Source organism: Oncorhynchus mykiss, chromosome 16 (assembly GCF_057628025.1).
Source record: "Oncorhynchus mykiss isolate SJ-2025 chromosome 16, ASM5762802v1, whole genome shotgun sequence".
NCBI classification, from domain to species: domain Eukaryota; kingdom Metazoa; phylum Chordata; class Actinopteri; order Salmoniformes; family Salmonidae; genus Oncorhynchus; species Oncorhynchus mykiss.
The window spans coordinates 47,377,371-47,398,687 of NC_143037.1; the positions used below are offsets into that span (position 1 = coordinate 47,377,371).

Sequence of the window (21,317 nt, forward strand, 5' to 3'; positions counted from 1 at the left end):
CCAAAAACCGATAAAAAATGTTCATGAATTTTTACGATATAGACCATTTTGACTTTGCAGCTGTATCCACCCAGCGGGAAAATCGCTCAGTTCTGCCTCCAGGGCGAGATTCATGACAATAAACATCAACCCGTCTTCTATACATCCTTTATGTTGGGACAGTCTACATTCAGAGTGGTAAAGCTGTGTTCAGGGTGGCTGGCAGGGAATACATAGCACAAGGAGAGAATTGACAACTACTGACGTATTCCACCCGTTCTCAATTGACACAAGGCTATACGGGAGTCTCTCACAAGACACCTTCACTGACCATAGTCATATGTAACATCTAACAGCATAACACAACAGATTATACCAACCGGAATGACTCCCGGTTGCACTAAAAGAGCTGTGAGAAAACCACGTCCCAAAATATTAGAATGACCCACCGACCCTACATTTTAGTTATCACTAAAAGAGCTGTGAGAAAACCACGTCCCAAAATATTAGAATGACCCACCGGCACTACATTTTAGTTATCACTAAAAGAGCTGTGAGAAAACCACGTCCCAAAATATTAGAATGACCCACCGGCCCTACATTTTAGTTATCACTAAAAGAGCTGTGAGAAAACCACGTCCCAAAATATTAGAATGACCCACCGACCCTACATTTTAGTTATCACTAAAAGAGCTGTGAGAAAACCACGTCCCAAAATATTAGAATGACCCACCGGCCCTACATTTTAGTTATCACTAAAAGAGCTGTGAGAAAACCACGTCCCAAAATATTAGAATGACCCACCGGCACTACATTTTAGTTATCACTAAAAGAGGAAAGAATATTTTTTTAACTGCAAAGAACCATTGAAGGGCTCAAAGGGTTATTTGGGTCAGTATCCATCACCTTCCCAAAGAACCCTTGAGGAACCCTCCTTTTTCTGTGTGCATGGGCGCGCGTGTGTGTGTGTGTGGGTGTGTTTGCGTGCGTGTTTGTAGGACATTAGAGTTCAGCACTAACACAGATTTATCAGGCTTTAACTAAGCCCGCCTTTACAATTTTAAATGAGGCCATGCCTTTACAACAAACTCTGTGCAAACACACACAGACCAGAACACACATGCCATGCCTCACACACACACACACACACACACACACAATGCTTCCTGTGTGTCCGTGATACAGAAAATGCCAGCATGAAATAAAGATGATACGCCGTTCCAGATCTGTTCACAGGAAAACGTTGTGTTTATCAGTGTGTTTGTGTGTGTGTGTGTGTGTATGTGTGTGTGTGTGTGTGTGTAAGTGAACGAGTCAGTGTGTGTGAACAATAGACAAGCACCATGTGCATCTAGTGTGCCACGATCGGGGTCACACACACAGAGCAAACTAAAGTGGCAGCGACTGTGTGCCAGACAAAACCTGACTCACTGACCCCTGATTCACAATACCTTATATTACGCTATGCAGCACACAGCACCAGTAATTGACTTACTACGCGGAAATACCCATTTGTGTCTTTCATGTGAGTCAATGCACTCTCACTGTCGTCATTTAACCCGTGAACTCAGCCTGCATGGCTCAGTCATTAGCCCTTCTAGGAGACCGCAATCAAAGTGTCTCAGAAACGGCTCTGTAGAGCAGAAGAGGACCAAACATAATTGTCGTACTCGTCACAGACATTTTGATTTCAGTTTCCAATGTAATCGCATTACTTTGCTGTCTCTGGGCTCCACCGACCCTTCTGTAGTCGATACGATAGTTTGTGAGAGTTGCAACTAATAGTCTATGGTTGATTTGTTGAATAAACTCATTGATGCATATCAATGGCACTGACGGCCTCCTGCTAGTCCGTAGAGCATCTGCAGATGGACTGTCTAAATAATGTGTTACCCACCTTCCTTGCACTCCAGGGCGACCCGGGACTCCAGGTTGTCCATCTGCATCTGCAGGCGCTTCAGGGTGAGGTCATTCTCCCGCGACTTGCGTTTGTACGCGATGAGGACGAGGATGACGATGATGAGGAGGAGGCCTCCGCCGGCGGCAATGCTGACGATGGCGGGGAGGGTGAGCAGGCTGTCTGACAGGATGTTTACTGACCCTGGAGACACATGGAGACCACCCACCTGCACCTGAATATCACACACACACACACGCATTCAAACATAGAGAAACACACGCATTCAAACACAGAGAAACACACGCATTCAAACACACACACAGAGAGAAACACACACATTCAAACACAGAGAAACACACACATTCAAACACAGAGAAACACACACATTCAAACACAGAGAAACACACGCATTCAAACACACGCATTCAAACACACACACACACAGGCATGCACGCACACACATTAGATTCAGTTAAATAAACCCATCCAGCGCACAGATACAGTGTGCATAGACACACACACACACGCACAGACACACCAACACACCCCGTCATCGAGGACAGTGAAGAGTGAAGTTCTGGGGACTTCCAGAACTTTAAGTGAGCAGACTGGCAGAAATAATTGCGGTGGATTCTAACTCAACGTTTTCACGGCTAGAGCCCAGTAACACTGCCCTCTCTTTGACCTGAAAGAACAACCACGAACGTGCCAGAATAATGGAGTCCACAGGTCAAACGTTAACGGAAATGAAACTACGTAGACACTCCGACACACAGAGAGACAGGAAGAGGGTGTGTGTGTGCGAACCGCTGTGTGTTTGTGTCAGAGCGCCCGCGTGTGTTTGCACAGACATGACTGACGTACCATGACTTTGTACTGGCCTGTGAGGTTAGGGGGCTCACACAGCAGCTGGGTCTCAGACACGGTGACAGAGCAGGGGGTCTCCCCGATCAACACAGTGTAGTTGAGCTTCACCCCCCCTGAGGCATGAGGCACCAGGTTTCTGCCCTGTGGGGGGATTATTGAAACCTCAAGTCATCTTAAAATAATGTCTTGTTTGTTATGATACAGCAGTTATGATACAGTTATAACGTAGAACACATTGTCATACTAAGATGTTTATACCTCAGGCATGACTGCAGTTTAATGGTAGCTGTTAAGTCCCCCAAACCCTCTTTTGGTTTCTAAAATCTAGGCCCTTTAAAAATACTTTTATGGATAATTTTTGATTGATTGACTGATGACAATCCCACGCCCTTCTGCCGTACCTTGAGAATGATGGGTGATCCGGGCTTCTGTTCCAGAACTCCATTGGTGCTGAGAGGTTCAAAGTATGGGTTGGGGTAGTAGAGGAAGATGGTTTTGTTATAGACTAGCAGAGTCTGGACGTTGTTGAAGATGAACCCAAACTCATCAGCGTGTTTGACCGTGTCCAGGCCTGGACGGTACTCTGCCACCAGGGATGGAGCAAAGCAATTCATACTGGTGGTGTTCAGAACCTTACACACCTTAGACGGGGAGGGGGAGAGAGGGAGGGAAAGAGAGACATTAGCTTCTGAGATGCTTCATGCGCCAAAAGACTGAAACAGGCCACCAATCCACCCTAGCCAGCCATCCTGCTCTAATAACCGAAGCTTTCCAATATGAGACGTGAGACGAGAGCAAGTCAAGCGGGATGAGCTGAGACAGTTCAGCACAGTTCATCTGTCTGCCTCTACTCTTTTCATCCCAAAAGCCGAAAGAGTAGATTCATAACATGTAGCCCAACAACCACCTGCTGTAATACCATGCCAAAATCCGCTGTTAATTGAATGCTACCCTTCATACAACAGCACACACTGGCAGAGCTAAGAGCTTGAGGCTGATAATATCGACACCAAGCACGCTACTTTTCAGATCTCTCCTCCAGTGGTGCTGAGGCAACCTAAAACTGAGAAAAGTGAGATGATGAAGTGTGTCCGTCGGCAATCATTCCCTGACACAGGACATTGGGGGCACTGGGGATATCCCCCACTCTACTGGTCACAGATCCTTGTCTGGCAGGTTGAGGTGAATAACACTCCTCCCTGTCTGTATGCCCAGGAGTGGCCATTTTCCCTGTGAGGGAACGAGGGTAGGACCTACAGCACTATCACTAACAGTAGAGGAACCTGATTGATTACTGTGCTGCACTCCTGCTGCTGGGAGCCTTTTACCCCCCTCCCCACCCCCCACTCTCTCTCTCTCTCTCTCAGAGGAGAAACTTAATTAGAGCTAAATATCTTTAAAGCTTCACAGCGCCAGCAAAGTACCATGCCTCTTACCTGTTGTCCTCTGCTCTAGTCTAGAGCCGGGGGGGGGGACCAGCGATCGATAAGAACTCATCTCGTACAAACTTGGTCCCACCATCTATTGCATTTGGCAGGAAGAAAAACCTAAGCAATGCAGACACAGTCTTTTCTAAGGCAGTGCACAGCCTAAGTGTGCAGCAGGGGGAATTGTCTTAGCTACTCAAGCCATGCTCTTTGAGGTGGAACTACAGAAGACAACGACAGAGTACAGCGTACAATGGTCTTTCTCCGTGCAGGAAGGCATACGAGGCTGCATTATCAAGTAGCTAGTTGCATGGTAACATAGTCTTTGGACTGGTGCTGCTGGAGGTCTGTGGAGCATTGGGTTGGGTTCAGCAGGGAGGCAGCTCTGCTCCCGGAGAAGAAACTGAGCTAACCACGAGGCCTAAATGCTCCCATGCGACTCCTGTAGTGTAGTGACATCGAAAATGGAGTTTGCATGTTAGTGAGAACTGGAATACGAAAGAGAGGGAGGGAGAGAGAGAGAGAGAGAGAGAGAGAGAGAGAGAGAGAGAGAGAGAGAGAGAGAGAGAGAGGCTAAGCCCTTTTAAAAACAGATACAACTCTGTTGCACTGCTGACACACTTTCTCCAAGCATCTACTACTGTAATCCCATTATACTGTATGTTACAGAGAAAGCTTAGATGAGAGTTATAGAGAAAATACAGTGGGAAATACATACTGTATAGTGGAGTCTGATCTTGCGCTGGCTATGATTATCAAAAGCTGTTTGTGAATGTATGTACTTATTCACTTGAAAGATTCCTGCAAATAAGTATTTAATTAGCTAGATTTTCTGAGGGCTCTATTTGAACAAACCTAAACTCAGTGGTAAATCTAAGCGCCGGCGGTAGAGCTCTCGGTCCCTGTGTGTGTCAGACATATTTGTGCATATCTCCACAGCCGTTATTAGCGCAGTAGCTGGCGGTGGCGCGAAAGGGCTGGATTTTGATGAATAAACAAGTTGCAGGTGAAACGAGGGCGGTGGCCACTCATCCGAAAATCAAGGCGCAATGGGTTTGTCTAAAGTTCTGTCGGTTATTGTCGTTGTCGTCAACTCCAATTCGGCTTGGGGCCCGGTAACGAGTGATGGCAACAGAGGAAGGGAAAACAAACATGCAGTGGTTGTTCAATGCGTTTGGAGTGTTGTCAGTCAACATCGTCATAAACGCTTCACCGGGTATAGGCCTTTACGCATCGCACTTCTCATCAAATATAAAAAGACTAGATGGTATTGAACGCGTGAGGCGCACTCTCAATAACCAAGATGTAGCCTTTGCCTACCATTGATACTGCATTTTAGGACTGAATAATTGAAATACGATTGAAGGAGCACGTCTTTGATAACCGAACAAGAGGCGCTCGTTGAAAAGCCGAAAGGAGTATGCCCCGCTGATACAGTAGGCCCACGTGAATTGTGAATGGTGCATAAACCTCAGGAGTAGACATCTAGAAACGATTTGTGGATAGGCTACTTGGCTAATGCATGGCCACGATGAGAAAGACAGCAGACACATTGCTGTTGAACCAGCTTTCTCTGTAATAGGGTAAGGGTCGCCTATACGGACTTGTTTTTTAATCAAATGAAACGGAAAACAGGCAATTGTTAGAGGAAGTAAAATGTTTCGCAATGTGAGTGTCATCGGATTACCTCATCTCTCGTTCCATGATGTCCATATAGCCTACATGAAGAGGTTTTTACTCACATCCACTGTAATAACGGCAGCTGGCTAAAATAATGTAATAGCCTACATAGATGAAAAGGGGATGTAGATTCACTGTTTTGCTGCTGCCAAACTTGACCTTTGAATAAAGTTTTGGTGATAAAAAACAAAATTCAAACCGGTTTCACGAGCTAAACCCTTTATTGATAGTATTGACTGCTTAGCGAATGCATTGGGCAGGACAACAAAAACAATGGTTTTTAATCAAATGAAACGAAATGAGAAAAAAAAAACATGTTTTTGAAAAATGTTTCTAAATACGAGGTTTACGGCACAAAAAGTCTCTTGTTCCATGTGCATATGGGCACTGTGCGTCACAGCTGGAAAGGCTGCGCTTCCGTTGTTAAGCCATAACCAACTGCGTTACCTTTAAAAACAGCTTTCGGTTGGTCTTAAATATGCCCACCAGCGCATTCTGAAATTGGCACTTTGGCGCACGTTTTTAAGGACACACCTCAGACATCGGCACCCTTCCCACCTCAGCACAAGACAGGTAAATGACTGATCCTGGCGCTAAGGATTGAAATAAGAAGTGCGCCGGCTTTAACAGGTAGAAAATGCAAACGAGTGTGGGTTTGACAATTGGGCTGGCGTAACGCCAGCCAAAATAGAGCCACGTCGAATCATTTCAGAGACCATCTAACAAAAGTTCCATGTCGCTGTTATTTCCATGCTATAAACAGTGACGTGATACAGACAGGCACATATGCTACCACAGCATCTTTCCCTTCCTGCCTGTCTGTCTCTGTCTTGGTTGGAACAGAACAGCAATGTATATGCAAGTCAACTACTATGGCTCCCGCTACCATCTGTTCAGAGCTGGAGTGGCTGGATGGATGGATGCTGCATGTGTTCAACACACACTCTATGTGCGTGTGAGGGTGAGGGGACTCAATTGTTCCTTCTTTTCCCCCCCTTCCTGAATCCTTTCTTCGGAGTGTGTTGATCTAAAGAGGTCACAGTCTGGATATGTCACTGAGCTTGGTGCTGCTACACTGAGTCTACAAAACATTAAGAACACCTTCCTAACATTGAGTTGCGCACCTCCCGGCACCTACTACCATACCCCATTCGAAAGGCACTTCAATCTTTCTGTTTTGCCCATTCAGCCTGTGAATGGCAGACACACACAATCCTTTGTCTCAAGGTTTAAACATCCTTATTTAACCCATCTTCTCCCATTCACTAATTGAAGTGACATCAATAAGGGATCGTAGCTTTCGCCTGGATTCACCTGGTCAGTCTGTGTCATGGAAAGAGCAGGTGTCCTTAATGTTTTGTACACTCAGTGCATATGGTAAGTGATCAGGGTAGTGAAGGGGGAAATAGTGGCATCTGAGTCCCACGCCGGGCAGGGATATCATACGCTGTCAATTATTCCACTGTAGGAATAGTTATTCTGTCAACCACCAGCTTGGAAAAAATTCATGTACTACTCCAACCAGACACATTTCAATTCAATGCAATCAGATCCATTATGAAACATGCCTTTTCCCCAAATACTGTACAGTCTTAGCTATCTGTCCTTAGTCTTCATCCCTTTCCTTATCCAGTATACAGGTGCTCCAGGTCAACAGCTATAAAATAATTGGAATCTTGCCTCCTATTATTTTTGCCCTGACTGGCACTGGATGGTGATGGAGAGGCGCGTTGTACAGCAGCAGCTGTAACGTTAATAGTCTGGCCCTCTGGCTGAATCCATTATAAGAGAATCTACTGCAGTCTGCAGCAGCCCACTCAGCCCATGCACCACACGCCAGGTCTCTGACTTGGTGAGAGGGAGGCAGTAGAGGAGGGACGGGAGGACAGGAGGAAATAGGCTCCAGGGGTCATGAGTAGGAGAGAGGAGACAGCTCTGTAAAGGCCAAGGGTCAAAGGTTATGTGAGCAATATTCTTGCCCATGAGTGATATCACTCCTACACTTCATCCACTTCTTTCAATGTCCTGTTTGTTTTCACCAGCTGGTAATGCTGGCAGTAGCTCTCTCATATTAGTCACATCTGACGGCCGTGGAACAAGACGAACGACAGCAGCTGATGAAATGTTTTGTACAACCTGGAGGTTGTGATGGTGCTGAATGTACACATTGCAGCTGTGCCATACTGAACAGGTGAAAAATCATCTCATACTAAATGAGAGTGGACGGTGCTGTGAAATATCCACTGGGCGACCAGGCTGTTAGTGTAGCCTAGCGATGAATAATGCCCTGCGTTGTTCCACAGTCAATATAACCGTGTATTGGGAAGGTGGCCAGGAGAGTAGAACATTCAGAGTTTAGAGAGGAGGGATGATGGAGAGTTTCGAGTGGAGGGGAGGGATGGATGGAGACTGGAGAGAGAAGGGGGGATGGATGTAGAGTTTAGAGAGGAGGGGAGGGATGGATGGAGAGTTTGGAGAGGAGGGGAGGGATGGATGGAGAGTTTGGAGAGGAGGGGAGGGATGGATGGAGAGTTTAGAGAGGAGGAGAGGGATGGATGGAGAGTTTAGAGAGGAGAAGAGGGATGGATGGAGAGTTTAGAGAGGAGGAGAGGGATGGATGGAGAGTTTAGAGAGGAGGAGAGGGATGGATGGAGACTGGAGAGAGGAGGGGAGGGATGGATGTAGAGTTTAGAGAGGAGGGGAGGGATGGATGGAGACTGGAGAGAGAAGGGGAGGGATGGATGTAGAGTTTAGAGAGGAGGAGAGGGATGGATGTAGAGTTTAGAGAGGAGGGGAGGGATGGATGGAGACTGGAGAGGAGGGGAGGGATGGATGTAGAGTTTAGAGAGGAGGGGAGGGATGGATGGAGACTGGAGAGAGGAGGGGAGGGATGGATTTAGAGTTTAGAGAGGAGGGGAGGGATGGATGTAGAGTTTAGAGAGGAGGGGAGGGATGGATGTAGAGTTTAGAGAGAAGGGTAGGGATGGATGGAGAGTTTAGAGAGGAGGGGAGGGATGGATGGAGAGTTTAGAGAGGAGGGGGGGTGGATGGAGAGTTTAGAGAGGAGGGGAGGGGATGGAGATGGAGAGAGGAGGGGATGGATGGATGTAGAGTTTAGAGAGGAGGGGAGGGATGGATGGAGAGTTTAGAGAGGAGGGAGGATGGATGTAGAGTTTAGAGAGGAGGGGAGGGATGGATGGAGTGGAGAGAGGAGGGAGGGATGGATGTAGAGTTTAGAGAGAAGGTAGGGATGGATGGAGAGTTTAGAGGGAGGAGGTGGGTAGTGGGTGGGGGTGTGGTTGGAGGGAGTTTGAGTGGGTGGGATGGTTGTAGTGTTTGGGAGGGGTGGGAGGTGGTTGGTTGTGGTGGGTGGGGTTGGGTGTGAGTGTAGGTGGTGGAGTGTGGTTGGGTTGTGTGGGTTGTGGGTGGTGGGTGGTTAGGTGGTTTGTGGTGGGTGTGGGTGTGTGGGTGTGGTGTGTGGGTTTGGTGGTGTGGGTTGTGTGGGTGTGGGTTGGTGTGGTTGTGGTTGGGTGGTTGGGTTGTGTGGGTGGTTGGGTGGTGTGGGGGTGTGTGGTGGTTGGTTGTGGGTGTGGTTGTGTGTGGTGGTTGGGGTTGTGTGGTGTGGTGTGGTGTAGGTGTGTGGGTTGGGTGGTTGGGTGTTTGTTGTGGGTTGGGTGTGTGTTGGTGTGGTGGTTGGGTTGTTTGTGTGGTGTGGGTGTGGGTTTGTTGTGGTGGGTGGTGGTGTGGGTTGTTGTGGTGTGTGGTTGGGTGTTGTGGTTGGGTTGTGGGGTTGGTTGGGTGGTGTTGGGTTGTGTTGGTGGTTGTGGGTGTGGGTGTTGTGGTGTGGTTGGGGTGTGTTTGGTGGTGGGTGTTGGGTTGTGGTGGTTGGGTGGTGTGGTTTGGTGGGTTGGTTGGGGTGTTGGGGTGTGGGTTGGTGGTGGGTGGTTGGGGTTGTGTTGGTGGTGTGGGTTGTGGGGTTGTTGTTGGGTGGTTGGGGGTGTGTGTTTGGTGTTGGGGTTGTTGTGGTGGTTGGTTGGTGTTGGTGGTTGGGGTGGGTGGGTTTGTGGTTGTGGGTGATATATGAGAGAGATTATTATTATTAGTGTGGTTTTTTGTTGGGGATAGATATAGAGAAGAAAAGAAGAGAGTTTAGAGTATGAATGAAAGAAAAGAAGAAGTTTAGAGTATGAATAAAAGAAAAGAAGAGAGTTTAGAGAATGAATAAAGAAAAGGTGAGAGTTTAGAGTATGAATGAAAGAGAAGAAGAGAGTTTAGAGTATGAATAGGAGGGGAGGGGTGGATGTAGAGTTTGAGGGAGGGGGAGGGGGTGTTGAGAGTTTAGAGGAGGGGAGGGATGGATGGAGACTGGAGAGAGGAGGGGAGGGATGAATGTAGAGTTTAGAGAGGAGGGGAGGGATGGATGTAGAGTTTAAGAGAGAAGGGTAGGGATGGATGGAGAGTTTAGAGAGGAGGGGAGGGATGGATGTAAGAGAGGAGGGGAGGGATGGATGGAGACTGGAGGGAGGGGAGGGATGGATGTAGAGTTTAAGAGAGAAGGGTAGGGATGGATGGAGAGTTTAGAGAGGAGGGGAGGGATGGATGGAGAGTTTAGAGAGGAGGGGGGGATGGATGGAGAGTTTAGAGAGAGGAGGGGAGGGATGGATGTAGAGTTTAGAGAGAAGGGGAGGGATGGATGTAGAGTTTAGAGAGGAGGGGAGGGATGGATGTAGAGTTTAGAGAGGAGGAGAGGGATGGATGGAGACTGGAGGGGAGGGATGGATGTAGAGTTTAGAGAGGAGGGGAGGGGGTGGGATGAGGAGACTGGAGAGAGGAGGGGAGGGATGGATGTAGAGTTTAGAGGAGGGGAGGGATGGATGTAGAGTTTAGAGAGGAGGGGAGGGATGGATGTAGAGTTTAGAGAGAAGGGTAGGGATGGATGGAGAGTTTAGAGAGGAGGGGAAGGATGAGGATGTAGAGTTTAGAGAGGAGGAAGGGATGGATGGAGACTGGAGAGGAGGGGAGGGATGGATGTAGAGTTTGAGGAGGGGAGGGATGGATGGAGACTGGAGAGAGGGAGGGGAGGGATGGATGTAGAGTTTGAGAGAGGAGGGGAGGGATGGATGTAGAGTTTAGAGAGAAGGGTAGGGATGGATGGAGAGTTTAGAGAGGAGGGGAGGGATGGATGGAGACTGAGGAGGAGGGGGGGGGGATGGATGGAGAGTTTAGAGAGGAGGGGAGGGATGGATGTAGAGTTTAGAGAGAAGGGGAGGGATGGATGTAAGTTTAGAGGAGGAGAGGGATCGATGTAGAGTTTAGAGATAAGGGGAGGGATGGATGGAGAGTTTGAGGAGGGAGGAGGTAGATAGTTAGAGAGGAGGGGAGGGATGGATGTAGAGTTTAGAGAGGAGGGGAGGGATGGATGGAGACTGGAGAGAGGAGGGGAGGGATAGATGTAGAGTTTAGAGGAGGGGAGGGATGGATGTAGAGTTTAGAGAGGAGGGGAGGGATGGATGGAGACTGGAGAGAGGAGGGGAGGGATGGATGTAGAGTTTAGAGAGGAGGGAGGGATGGATGTAGAGTTTAGAGAGGAGGGGAGGGATGGATGTAGAGTTTAGCGAGAAGGGTAGGGATGGATGGAGAGTTTAGAGAGGAGGGGAGGGATGGATGTAGAGTTTAGAGAGGAGGGGAGGGATGGATGGAGACTGGAGGGAGGGGAGGGATGGGTGGAGACTGGAGAGAGGAGGGGACGGATGGATGAAGAGTTTAGAGGAGAGGAGGGATGGATGTAAGAGTGGAGGAGGGGGGAGGGATGGATGTAGAGTTTAGAGAGAAGGGTAGGGATGGATGGAGAGTTTGAGGAGGGGAGGGATGGATGGAGAGTTTAGAGAGGAGGGGGGGGGTGGATGGAGAGTTTAGAGAGGAGGGGAGGGATGGATGTAGAGTTTGAGAGAAGGGGAGGGATGAATGTGAGACTTAGAGAGGAGGGGAGGGATGGATGGAGAGTTTAGAGAGGAGGGGAGGGATGGATGTAGAGTTTAGAGAGGAGGAGAGGGATGGATGTAGAGTTTAGAGAGGAGGAGGAGAGGGATGGATGTAGAGTTTAGAGATAAGGGGAGGGATGGATGGAGAGTTTGAGGGAGGGGAGGGGTGGATGTAGAGTTTAGAGAGGAGGGGAGGGATGGATGTAGAGTTTAGAGAGGAGGGGAGGGATGGATGGAGACTGGAGAGAGGAGGGGAGGGATAGATGTAGAGTTTAGAGAGGAGGGGAGGGATGGATGGAGACTGGAGAGGAGGGGAGGGATGGATGTAGAGTTTAAGAGGAGGGGAGGGATGGATGGAGACTGGAGAGGAGGGGAGGGATGGATGGAGAGTTTAGAGAGGAGGGGAGGAGGGATGGATGTAGAGTTTAGAGAGGAGGGGAGGGATGGATGTAGAGTTTAGAGAGGAGGGGAGGGATGGATGGAGACTGGAGAGAGGAGGGGAGGGATGGATGTAGAGTTTAGAGAGGAGGAGAGGGATGGATGTAGAGTTTAGAGATAAGGGGAGGGATGGATTGAGAGTTTAGAGAGGAGGGGAGGGGTGGATGTAGAGTTTGAGGAGGGGAGGGATGGATGTAGAGTTTAGAGAGGAGGGGAGGGATGGATGGAGACTGGAGAGAGGAGGGGAGGGGATAGATGTAGAGTTTAGAGAGGAGGGGAGGGATGGATGTAGAGTTTAGAGAGGAGGGGAGGGATGGATGGAGACTGGAGGGAGGGGGAGGGATGGATGTAGAGTTTAGAGAGGAGGGGAGGGATGGATGTAGAGTTTAGAGAGGAGGGGAGGGATGGATGTAGAGTTTAGAGAGAAGGGTAGGGATGGATGGAGAGTTTAGAGGAGGGGAGGGATGGATGTAGAGTTTGAGAGAGGAGGGGAGGGATGAGGATGGAGACTGGAGGGAGGGAAGGGAGGAGGGATGGGTGGAGACTGGAGAGAGGAGGGGACGGATGGATGAAGAGTTAGAGAGGAGAGGAGGGATGGATGTAGAGTTTAGAGAGGAGGGGAGGGATGGATGTAAGTTTAGAGAGAAGGGTAGGGATGGATGGAGAGTTTAGAGAGGAGGGGAGGGATGGATGGAGAGTTTAGAGAGGAGGGGGGGTGGATGAGAGTTTGAGGAGGGGAGGGATGGATGTAGAGTTTAGAGAGAAGGGGAGGGATGGATGTAGAGTTTAGAGAGGAGGGGAGGGATGGATGGAGAGTTTAGAGAGGAGGGGAGGGATGGATGTAGAGTTTAGAGAGGAGGAGAGGGATGGATGTAGAGTTTAGAGAGGAGGAGAGGGATGGATGTAGAGTTTAGAGATAAGGGGAGGGATGGATGGAGAGTTTAGAGAGGAGGGGAGGGGTGGATGTAAGTTTAGAGAGGAGGGGAGGGATGGATGTAGAGTTTAGAGAGGAGGGGAGGGATGGATGGAGACTGGAGAGAGGAGGGGAGGGATAAATGTGGCAAGGTGCCAAGAGGAGGGGAGGGAGGGATGGATGGAGACTGGAGAGGAGGGGAGGGATGGATGTAGAGACTTAGAGAGGAGGGGAGGGATGGATGGAGACTGGAGAGGAGGGGAGGGATGGAGAGTTTGAGGAGGGGAGGGATGGATGTAGAGTTTAGAGAGGAGGGGAGGGATGGATGTAGAGTTTGAGGAGGGGAGGGATGGATGAGAGAACTGGAGAGAGGAGGGGAGGAATGAGTGTGAGACTTAGAGAGGAGGAGAGGGATGGATGTGAGGAGACAGAGAAGGGGAGGGATGGATGGAGAGTTTAGAGAGGAGGGGGAGGGATGGATGTAGAGTTTAGAGAGGAGGGGAGGGAGTGGATGGAGACTGGAGAGAGGATGGGAGGGGATGGATGTAGAGTTTAGAGAGGAGGGGAGGGATGGATGGAGACTGGAGAGAGGAGGGGAGGGATGGATGTAGAGTTTAGAGAGGAGGGGAGGGATGGATGTAGAGTTTAGAGAGAAGGGTAGGGATGGATGGAGAGTTTAGAGAGGAGGGGAGGGATGGATGGAGCCTGGAGAGGAGGGGAGGGATGGATGTAGAGTTTAGAGAGGAGGGGAGGGATGGATGGAGACTGGAGAGGAGGGGAGGGATGGAGAGTTTAGAGAGGAGGGGAGGGATGGATGTAGAGTTTAGAGAGGAGGGGAGGGATGGATGTAGAGTTTAGAGGGAGGGGAGGGATGGATGAACATGGAGAGAGGAGGGGAGGGATGGATGTAGAGTTTAGAGAGGAGGAGAGGGATGGATGTAGAGTTTAGAGAGAAGGGGAGGGATGGATGAGGAAACTTGAGGAGGGGAGGGATGGATGTAGAGTTTAGAGGAGGGGAGGGATGGATGGAGACTGGAGAGAGGATGGGAGGGATGGATGTAAGTTTAGAGAGGAGGGGAGGGATGGATGGAGACTGGAGAGAGGAGGGGAGGGATGGATGTAAGAGTTTAGAGAGGAGGGGAGGGATGGATGTAGAGTTTAGAGAGAAGGGTAGGGATGGATGGAGAGTTTAGAGAGGAGGGGAGGGATGGATGTAGAGTTCAGAGAGGAGGGGAGGGATGGATGGAGACTGGAGAGAGGAGGGGAGGGATGGGTGGAGACTGGAGAGAGGAGGGGACGGATGGATGAAGAGTTTAGAGAGGAGAGGAGGGATGGATGTAGAGTTTAGAGAGGAGGGGAGGGATGGATGTAGAGTTTAGAGAGAAGGGGAGGGATGGATGGAGAGTTGAGAGGAGGGGAGGGATGGATGAAGAGTTTAGAGAGGAGGGGAGGGATGGATGGAGACTGGAGAGAGGAGGGGAGGGATGGATGTAAGAGTTTAGAGAGAAGGGGAGGGATGGATGGAGAGTTGAGAGGAGGGGAGGGATGGATGAAGAGTTTAGAGAGGAGGGGAGGGATGAGATGAGACTGGAGAGAGGAGGGGAGGGATGGATGTAGAGTTTAGAGAGGAGGGGAGGGATGGATGGAGACTGGAGAGAGGAGGGGAGGGATGGATGTAGAGTTTGAGGAGGGGAGGGATGGATGGAGAGTTTAAGAGGAGGGAGAGGGATGGATGGAGACTGGAGAGAGGAGGGGAGGGATGGATGAAGAGTTTGAGGAGGGGAGGAGGATGGATGGAGAGTTTGAGGAGGGGAATGATGGATGGAGAGTTTAGAGAGAAGGTGAGGGATGGATGAGACTGTAGAGAGGAGGGGAGGGATGGATGAGAACTGGAGAGAGGAGGGGAGGGATGGATGTAAGAGAGAGAGGAGGGGAGGGAGGGAGTGAGAGTTTGAGGAGGGGAGGGATGGATGTAGAGTTTAGAGAGGAGGGGAGGGATGGATGGAGACTGGAGAGAGGAGGGGAGGGATGGATGTAGAGTTTAGAGAGAAGGGTAGGGATGGATGAGGAGAGTTTAGAGAGGAGGGGAGGGATGGATGGAGAGTTTAGAGAGAGGAGGGGGGGATGGATGGAGAGTTTGAGGAGGGGAGGGATGGATGTAAGTTTAGAGAGAAGGGGAGGGATGGATGTAGAGTTTAGAGAGAGGAGGGGAGGGGATGGATGTAGAGTTTAGAGAGGAGGAGAGGGATGAGATGAGACTGGAGGGGAGGGATGGATGTAAGACTCTAAGAGGAGGGGAGGGGATGAGATGAGACTGGAGGGAGAGAGGAGGGGAGGGATGGATGTAGAGTTTAGAGAGAGGGAGGGATGGATGTCAGAGTTTAGAGAGGAGGGGAGGGATGGATGTCAGAGTTTAGAGAGAAGGGTAGGGATGGATGGAGAGTTTGAGAGAGGAGGGGAAGGATGGATGTAGAGTTTAGAGAGGAGGAGAGGGATGGATGGAGACTGGAGAGGAGGGGAGGGATGGATGTAGAGTTTAGAGGAGGGGAGGGATGAGATGGAGACTGGAGAGAGGAGGGAGGGATGGATGTAGAGTTTAGAGGAGGGGAGGGATGGATGTAGAGTTTAGAGAGGAGGGGAGGGATGGAGTGTGAGACTTAGAGAGAAGGGTAGGGATGGATGGAGAGTTTAGAGAGGAGGGGAGGGATGGATGTAGAGTTTAGAGAGGAGGGGAGGGATGGATGGAGACTGGAGAGAGGAGGGGAGGGATGGGTGGAGACTGGAGAGAGGAGGGGACGGATGGATGAAGAGTTTAGAGAGGAGAGGAGGGATGGATGTAGAGTTTAGAGAGGAGGGGAGGGATGGATGTAGAGTTTAGAGAGAAGGGTAGGGATGGATGGAGAGTTTAGAGAGGAGGGGAGGGATGGATGGAGAGTTTAGAGAGGAGGGGGGGGATGGATGGAGAGTTTAGAGAGGAGGGGAGGGATGGATGTAGAGTTTAGAGAGAAGGGGAGGGATGGATGTAGAGTTTAGAGAGGGAGGAGAGGGATTGAAAATGTCAGTTTAGAGATAAGGGGAGGGATGGATGGAGAGTTTAAGAGGAGGGGAGGGGGTGGATGTGAGACCGAGGAGGGGAGGGATGGATGTAGAGTTTAGAGAGGAGGGGAGGGATGGATGGAGACTGGAGAGAGGAGGGGAGGGATAGATGTTAGAGTTTAGAGGAGGGGAGGGATGGATGTAGAGTTTAGAGAGGAGGGGAGGGATAGATATACTGGAGAGAGGAGGGGAGGGATGGATGTAGAGTTTAGAGAGGAGGGGAGGGATGGATGTAGAGTTTAGAGAGGAGGGGAGGGATGGATGTAGAGTTTAGAGAGAAGGGTAGGGATGGATGGAGAGTTTAGAGAGGAGGGGAGGGATGGATGTAGAGTTTAGAGAGGAGGGGAGGGATGGATGGAGACTGGAGAGAGGAGGGGAGGGATGGGTGGAGACTGGAGAGAGGAGGGGACGGATGGATGAAGAGTTTAGAGAGGAGAGGAGGGATGGATGTAGAGTTTAGAGAGGAGGGGAGGGATGGATGTAGAGTTTAGAGAGAAGGGTAGGGATGGATGGAGAGTTTAGAGAGGAGGGGAGGGATGGATGGAGAGTTTAGAGAGGAGGGGGGGGGTGGATGGAGAGTTTAGAGAGGAGGGGAGGGATGGATGTAGAGTTTAGAGAGAAGGGGAGGGATGGATGTAGAGTTTAGAGAGGAGGGGAGGGATGGATGGAGAGTTTAGAGAGGAGGGGAGGGATGGATGTAGAGTTTAGAGAGGAGGAGAGGGATGGATGTAGAGTTTAGAGAGGAGGAGAGGGATGGATGTAGAGTTTAGAGATAAGGGGAGGGATGGATGGAGAGTTTAGAGAGGAGGGGAGGGGTGGATGTAGAGTTTAGAGAGGAGGGGAGGGATGGATGTAGAGTTTAGAGAGGAGGGGAGGGATGGATGGAGACTGGAGAGAGGAGGGGAGGGATAGATGTAGAGTTTGGAGAGGAGGGGAGGGATGGATGGAGACTGGAGAGGAGGGGAGGGATGGATGTAGAGTTTAGAGAGGAGGGGAGGGATGGATGGAGACTGGAGAGGAGGGGAGGGATGGATGGAGAGTTTAGAGAGGAGGGGAGGGATGGATGTAGAGTTTAGAGAGGAGGGGAGGGATGGATGTAGAGTTTAGAGAGGAGGGGAGGGATGGATGGAGACTGGAGAGAGGAGGGGAGGGATGGATGTAGAGTTTAGAGAGGAGGAGAGGGATGGATGTAGAGTTTAGAGATAAGGGGAGGGATGGATTGAGAGTTTAGAGAGGAGGGGAGGGGTGGATGTAGAGTTTAGAGAGGAGGGGAGGGATGGATGTAGAGTTTAGAGAGGAGGGGAGGGATGGATGGAGACTGGAGAGAGGAGGGGAGGGATAGATGTAGAGTTTAGAGAGGAGGGGAGGGATGGATGTAGAGTTTAGAGAGGAGGGGAGGGATGGATGGAGACTGGAGAGAGGAGGGGAGGGATGGATGTAGAGTTTAGAGAGGAGGGGAGGGATGGATGTAGAGTTTAGAGAGGAGGGGAGGGATGGATGTAGAGTTTAGAGAGAAGGGTAGGGATGGATGGAGAGTTTAGAGAGGAGGGGAGGGATGGATGTAGAGTTTAGAGAGGAGGGGAGGGATGGATGGAGACTGGAGAGAGGAGGGGAGGGATGGGTGGAGACTGGAGAGAGGAGGGGACGGATGGATGAAGAGTTTAGAGAGGAGAGGAGGGATGGATGTAGAGTTTAGAGAGGAGGGGAGGGATGGATGTAGAGTTTAGAGAGAAGGGTAGGGATGGATGGAGAGTTTAGAGAGGAGGGGAGGGATGGATGGAGAGTTTAGAGAGGAGGGGGGGGTGGATGGAGAGTTTAGAGAGGAGGGGAGGGATGGATGTAGAGTTTAGAGAGAAGGGGAGGGATGGATGTAGAGTTTAGAGAGGAGGGGAGGGATGGATGGAGAGTTTAGAGAGGAGGGGAGGGATGGATGTAGAGTTTAGAGAGGAGGAGAGGGATGGATGTAGAGTTTAGAGAGGAGGAGAGGGATGGATGTAGAGTTTAGAGATAAGGGGAGGGATGGATGGAGAGTTTAGAGAGGAGGGGAGGGGTGGATGTAGAGTTTAGAGAGGAGGGGAGGGATGGATGTAGAGTTTAGAGAGGAGGGGAGGGATGGATGGAGACTGGAGAGAGGAGGGGAGGGATAGATGTAGAGTTTAGAGAGGAGGGGAGGGATGGATGGAGACTGGAGAGGAGGGGAGGGATGGATGTAGAGTTTAGAGAGGAGGGGAGGGATGGATGGAGACTGGAGAGGAGGGGAGGGATGGAGAGTTTAGAGAGGAGGGGAGGGATGGATGTAGAGTTTAGAGAGGAGGGGAGGGATGGATGTAGAGTTTAGAGAGGAGGGGAGGGATGGATGGAGACTGGAGAGAGGAGGGGAGGGATGGATGTAGAGTTTAGAGAGGAGGAGAGGGATGGATGTAGAGTTTAGAGAGAAGGGGAGGGATGGATGGAGAGTTTAGAGAGGAGGGGAGGGATGGATGTAGAGTTTAGAGAGGAGGGGAGGGATGGATGGAGACTGGAGAGAGGATGGGAGGGATGGATGTAGAGTTTAGAGAGGAGGGGAGGGATGGATGGAGACTGGAGAGAGGAGGGGAGGGATGGATGTAGAGTTTAGAGAGGAGGGGAGGGATGGATGTAGAGTTTAGAGAGAAGGGTAGGGATGGATGGAGAGTTTAGAGAGGAGGGGAGGGATGGATGTAGAGTTCAGAGAGGAGGGGAGGGATGGATGGAGACTGGAGAGAGGAGGGGAGGGATGGGTGGAGACTGGAGAGAGGAGGGGACGGATGGATGAAGAGTTTAGAGAGGAGAGGAGGGATGGATGTAGAGTTTAGAGAGGAGGGGAGGGATGGATGTAGAGTTTAGAGAGAAGGGGAGGGATGGATGGAGAGTTGAGAGGAGGGGAGGGATGGATGAAGAGTTTAGAGAGGAGGGGAGGGATGGATGGAGACTGGAGAGAGGAGGGGAGGGATGGATGTAGAGTTTAGAGAGAAGGGGAGGGATGGATGGAGAGTTGAGAGGAGGGGAGGGATGGATGAAGAGTTTAGAGAGGAGGGGAGGGATGGATGGAGACTGGAGAGAGGAGGGGAGGGATGGATGTAGAGTTTAGAGAGGAGGGGAGGGATGGATGGAGACTGGAGAGAGGAGGGGAGGGATGGATGTAGAGTTTAGAGAGGAGGGGAGGGATGGATGGAGAGTTTAGAGAGGAGGAGAGGGATGGATGGAGACTGGAGAGAGGAGGGGAGGGATGGATGAAGAGTTTAGAGAGGAGGGGAGGGATGGATGGAGAGTTTAGAGAGGAGGGGAATGATGGATGGAGAGTTTAGAGAGGAGGTGAGGGATGGATGGAGACTGTAGAGAGGAGGGGAGGGATGGATGGAGACTGGAGAGAGGAGGGGAGGGATGGATGTAGAGTTTAGAGAGGAGGGGAGGGAGGATGGAGAGTTTAGAGAGGAGGGGAGGGATGGCTGTAGAGTTTAGAGAGGAGGGGAGGGATGGATGGAGAGTTTAGAGAGGAGGAGAGGGATGGATGTAGAGTTTAGAGAGGAGGAGAGGGATGTATGGAGAGTTTATAGAGGAGGAGAGGGATGGATGTAGAGTTTAGAGAGGAGGAGAGGGATGGATGGAGAGTTTAGAGAGGAGGAGAGGGATGGATGTAGAGTTTAGAGAGGAGGAGAGGGATGGATGTAGAGTTTAGAGAGGAGGAGAGGCGTGGATGTAGAGTTTAGAGAGGAGGAGAGGGATGGATGTAGAGTTTAGAGAGGAGGAGAGGGATGGTGCAGAAGACTGGAAGACGGTGAAGAGAGACAGAGGAGGAAAGCCTGTCTTATTAACCACGCCTTTAGCTTGAGGTAGAGAGAGGGAGCAAGATGTATCTATAGTGGAGTCTCACCATCTATTCCTTCTATGCATCTGCTCATCACATCAGTCTATCTGAGTGTTCATTGTATGTCTCTTGGGGTGAGGTCTTTTATACAGTTTCCTAGTAGGACAATACTCTAAAGAGAAAGGTCTGATTGCATAAGGACTGTAAGTGCTGTGCTGCTTTATAGACCTAGTGAAGAGTAGGGCGCTCTCTCTCTCTCTCTCTCTCTGATCAGCTCAAATTGCTGTTGATCGCTTCCACTTCTGACAGTCTGTCTCTGTCCCAAATGCAACCCTATCCCCCTATGTAAACACACTACGTTTGACCAGTGCCATTGGGCTCTGGTTGAAAGTAGTGCACCATGTAGGGAATAGGGTGCCATTTGGGACATAACCTCTATCTATCTCATGATGACATCACATCAGCCAGGCAGACTTCTTAATGGGGGTAAAATGTGGCATGTGAAATTCTCTTGGAGGAAATGGGAGGGTGGGTCTGTGAGGGGAAAAATACACCTTTTAGCTTTAATCAGGGACAATGATTAATGTTTCAATTGTGAACCAGTGACAGGTACAGAGCGTGTCAAAGAAAAGTGTCTCCCTTTCTGTGCCTTCTCCTTTGTGAAGAATCGTGTGCAGGTTACGAGAGGGAAGGATGGAAGAAGGGAGACGAGAGAGGCAATTTAGTGGAAGGCAAGTGACACTTCGAAGGCTGACATGACAGGCCCTTTCTCGGCTGGGCCCTGATTGCACGGCTTTCTGCCTTTCCCCCCGCGACAAATACGAAAGGAAGGGATGAAGAGATACGTAATTGTAACCTCAGCAGTTAACAAAAATTCACATGGCGGCTTCTTCCCTTCCCCTCTTCTGGAGCGAGGGAATCAAAGAGGAGCTCGGTAGGTGTGTAAGTGTGTGTGTGTGGGGGGGGGGGGGGGGGGGGTGAGACTGCACTTTAAAGGAGAAAGCCGCAGAGCTCTCAAAGCTTTCTGCCTGCTCCTGACTGACGCACCAGACAGCACCCACACACAAGTCAAATCCTATTTCAGCTCAGAGGTTTCCAAGAATTCTTTCTGATCTGACCCAGTTCTCTCTTTGTGTGAATAAAGCAGCGAGACTGTCTGTCGTCAGACCCAAAATGGCTGTGTTTCTTTGTATAAAAGGGTCTGATGGGG

General features: G+C 50.3%; 1 protein-coding gene across 1 annotated transcript in view; it reads right to left on the reverse strand.

The window, feature by feature from the left end:
• The window catches only part of LOC110491069 (plexin-A2), a 334,343-nt gene that overhangs the window by 54,732 nt on the left and 258,294 nt on the right, over positions 1 to 21,317 (reverse strand). Inside the window, exons 18-20 of the mRNA XM_036947019.2 lie at positions 3,148 to 3,387; positions 2,744 to 2,887; positions 1,877 to 2,111 (exon numbers count right to left, since the gene is read on the reverse strand). Coding sequence (XP_036802914.1) covers positions 1,877 to 2,111; positions 2,744 to 2,887; positions 3,148 to 3,387 — 619 coding nt within the window. The remainder of the gene's footprint in view (positions 1 to 1,876; positions 2,112 to 2,743; positions 2,888 to 3,147; positions 3,388 to 21,317) is intronic.